This window comes from Cephus cinctus, unplaced genomic scaffold (assembly GCF_000341935.2).
Source record: "Cephus cinctus unplaced genomic scaffold, Ccin1 Ccin1_scaffold0663, whole genome shotgun sequence".
In the NCBI taxonomy this organism is placed as follows: Eukaryota; Metazoa; Arthropoda; class Insecta; order Hymenoptera; family Cephidae; genus Cephus; species Cephus cinctus.
Genome location: NW_014333292.1, coordinates 74,164 through 78,187, shown reverse-complemented (window position 1 = coordinate 78,187; position 4,024 = coordinate 74,164). Strand labels below are relative to the sequence as shown.

Genomic DNA, 4,024 nt, shown 5'->3' with positions numbered 1-4,024 from the left:
ATATTATATTAACATTACAAAAATGGAGGTGCTACACGGATGTCAGCTCCAGCATCGCACTTTTTTAAAATCTCGTGAAAATGATTCAACAATAGGCTTTTTCAATAGTTCTCGAGAAGTTCTACAGTTCCTGATAGGTTTCAACAATCGTTCTGCTACGCAACATCGGTAAAATATGTATTAAATATGCTTGTGGCATCATACGCTTCAGTGCAGGCAGACACGAGTTGCTTGCTTTTGTCATATTAAACTTACCGAGCTTACACTGTGCGATCGAATTTAGGATTGCAAAGAAAAAAAGTATTTAGGCTATATCCGATGAGTTGTCTCGTTCCAAGTGTTGCTTTGGGAACCAGCGATAAGTAGCGGAGGACTCTGCCCGCCAGGCTACCCGCTCGTGATCACGTTCAGCTCGGCTACGACGGGATATGCATTATCGACGGACGGGATAATCACAAAATTCTATTCCCGGACTCGCCGCTACGATTTAGCGCCATGTTTTCGGTATCGCCTAAAACCGTAGCGTTGTGCATCTCCCTACTGATCTCTGATATTATGTATGTACCGACTGATCATATTGTAATAATCTGTGTTATGCTGTCGGTTGTGCATAGCTGTCTTTCAATGCAACGTGTGGAAATTACTGGTGAATACTTGTGTCAAGGAAAATATTGCTGGTATAAATAGAATTAGTTTTCTACATTGAGCTTATTATATGCTGTGATAAGTAATTATATTTTTTTATTTTTATTGATAGACTCATTTCACGCTGCTGTCAAAACAAGCACGTGTTGATGATGTATCATAACCTCTCTAACTTTATTAACAAGAGTGTTTACCTCTTATTTTTAGAAATGAGTAGCCAGAAAGGTAATACGAGTCGTTCGAGGCCTCAGAAATATCAAAATCGTCATGTTTTCAAAAATGATTTACATGACAAGAGCCACAAGACTAAATTTATCAATAGTTTGCACATTGCTAATGTTTGTGAGCGGTGTAAAAGAATTATAGAATGGAAGATCAAATATAAGAAGTATAAACCGTTGAAAGCTCCAACAAAATGTACAAAATGTGATCAGAAGTGTGTCAAACACGCATACCACATAATGTGTGGTCCTTGCGCTGGAAAAGATCAAGTCTGTCCAAAGTGTGGAACTAAAGGAGAGATTGTTATTGGTCAACCTACACCGCAGGAACAAATTAAACTTGATTCGGAACTTCAAGCATTGTTAAAATCATTGCCAGAACGGAAAAAAAGGACTTTCCTACGTTACATGAATAAAAGCAGTAAGTGGATTAGTGTCCTATACATTGTATTGATATTTTCACATTTTTTCATTCGTTACAATTTTGGATGTGCTTACAGATAAAGTTAAAAAAGATAAATCTAAGACTAATGAAAACAAAAATGACTTATCTCCTGAAAAACAAGAGCAAGATAATAAAGAGGAGTCAGTGCACGAACCAGTTACACGACAAGAATTATTAGATAAGTTAAATTCTCTGATTATTAAAGATGAATTTGATGACGATTTAGACAGCGATTCTGAAAATGACGATTTTGATTCTGAAGATTAATATCTCACTTTCCAAGTATCAAAAAATAAACTACAGAAGCACCAATTCTTATTTACGTTCCTTCCCCCTATCGTTACATTACTGATCTATGGTAGTCCGTTGTTTTCAGGATAAGTGTGGTCGGCTGATGCTGAAGTAGAGAATCTGAGTAAACTCATCCTATGAGATCTGCTTTGCCAACCGTTGTTAATCGCCGTAATAGCCGAGGGTGCTGAACTAACCTGTGGCAAACTACGTTTTAAAAATTAACCGCGCTTTCGCGAGCACTGCCAGCCGAGTTATTACAAATTTTTAGATGTTATTCCCAGTGAATCAACAGTAGGAAGCAGTGGCTACGCGTGCGTCGCGGGAAACGGAAAATTCCTATGAAAACGTAATTTCCCGGGTAATTTCGCGTGGGTGCCCCGGAACCGGATGAAATTGCATTTGTTAACAGGACGTAGGGGTTCATGGATAAAGAGTGAATGAGCGAGTGACTAAAAAAGAGATAGTGGCATAGACAGAAAAGAGGGTGAAAAAAAAAGTAATTTCATCCTCACAATGGAAAATCCATAAGAATACTTTGCATGAATTGGGAAGAGTATAAGCTTTTTCAGTGTGTTTCTTGGGGGGTTGCCAACTATGCCACCCCCAGCACACTCTCGTCCCCGTCATCTCTATCGCTCCTCAGCGTCATCCCTGTAAAAATGTATTTATATACAAACCCACATTGTCCCCGCGCTGTGTCTCTCGCACAACTCTAATCTTCTTGAGTGCGTTATCACAATGGTTGGCTGGCGTCTTTTTCCCCCTCCTTCTATTTATCTTGTCTTTCGCGTCCTTTTCCGTCGCCTCCTCTTTCACTATCTTTCATCCTGGCACGAAGGAACCCTGGTTTTAGACTCGTTATTTGTTTTCTTCGGGGTGAGACTCATCATTTCCCGTCAACGAGGGGCAACCATCGTCATTTTTCTGCCTCGGAAGAGCCGCCACGAATAAGAATGATTCGCGGACAATTTTACATTTGCGTGGTCGCCTACGCATGCGCAAGCATGCGAGTAAGTCTCCAGCGTCGGAGCATGGGGTCAGAGGGAGAAGGAGAAAAGAGGATAAAAATTAGGGGAACGTTGGGCAAAGCCTTAGACATTCTAGGGATGTTTTCTATTTGGAGAAAAAATGTGAATGTCTCCTGCTCCCTCTCTCTTCCTCTCACTCACACGCGCCTTCGTGTATTCTTGCTTGGCTGTATTCTGTACTTTGCTTACCTATGTATATCTATATCGGTATTTGATAATCTACCATCTAGATATCCGATTACGTTACGAGGAATCACTTAAGGATAGGAAGTTCAGTGGATGCCCAGAAAAGAGGACTTCCGTTTCCTGGTAATCCAGTAATCGGACTACCCTTTCCGGAAGTCGAAATGAGCAACGTTGATGCGCATGATTAGAGTCACGACCGCGTTTCATTTGGAAAAGTGAAATGCTGCGCCTACTAGGAATTTGTGACATTCAGTTCGCAGGAAAGTGCACTCGCTGGATTGGAATTGAAGGAGCGACTGAGAATAAAAACTAGAGAGAGAGATAGAGAGAGAGATAATACATGAGGAATGGTAGGCTAATTGTGGTAAATTGGTCAATTTCTTTAGTGGGAGAAGTATCCAGTTAATAATTGGTAGTTGCTGGTTGCTGCACCATTAATAGTCGTTAGTGTATCGTTCATAGTGGAGAAACGAGCGACAGATGATTTGCCTGAATTTCGCTGAATGCCTGTTTAACGGGAAATCGATGAGACGTCATTCAGCCACGATGGTGGAAACGGGGAATAAAATAATGAGCGACTCGTAGAAGGACGCGTCAGAGAAATGTAAATGAGCCCCCATTAAATCATTATCCAGCGAGGTTAACATTTTTTATACACTTTATGAAATTTCGTGGAACGTGTTTCTGGCTGATTTGCATTTTTAATTAGCACCGACTCCGAAGAATTCCAAAAAAAATAAATAAAATCGTCGAATAAACAGAAAAACATGCAGCAACCTCTATTATGCCGTTTCCCAGTCGTACGTAAAATATGCTCAATGAATTCACCAAGTATTTCAAGATGCTCAGGTAAGATGGTGAAATCCCAGTTTGGAGAGTGCAAATAAAATGTAGCTTTACAAATGACGCCGGGTGTAATTGTATGGGGGAAATTACAAATAAGGAAAGAATCAAATTGCCGAACCGTTCCGGTATTTATTCGGCGATATAAATTATCCTCTATCGTCCAAAAGGATGACAGGTCAACATTACATTTTGGCGTAATGGCGATATTAATAATGACGACAGGACTGGGACTGGTTATACAAGGAAGCCTCGAAAACGTAACGTAACCGAGGACCCTACTCTATCCCTGATTTATATTAATGGTACTGCAGCCTAAATAGCTAATATCGTTAATATAAATTTGCAAAATCCTGTTGTTT

The 4,024-nt window shown here is 40.2% G+C and overlaps 1 protein-coding gene across 2 annotated transcripts; it reads left to right on the top strand.

Annotated features, from left to right (window-relative positions):
- The first annotated feature begins 525 nt into the window (after positions 1-525).
- Positions 526-1,623, top strand: LOC107269515 (uncharacterized protein C9orf85 homolog). 2 transcript variants are annotated; one of them, XM_015743434.2, is made up of 3 exons: positions 526-677; positions 853-1,287; positions 1,367-1,623. In XM_015743434.2, exons 2-3 carry the CDS (start codon positions 855-857, stop codon positions 1,576-1,578), a joined length of 645 nt encoding a protein of 214 aa, XP_015598920.1. In that variant the 5' UTR covers positions 526-677; positions 853-854; the 3' UTR covers positions 1,579-1,623. The 2 variants fall into 2 exon arrangements, with proteins under 2 accessions (XP_015598920.1, XP_015598919.1); XM_015743433.2 differs by having other exon boundaries at positions 530-727.
- The last annotated feature ends 2,401 nt before the right edge of the window (positions 1,624-4,024 follow it).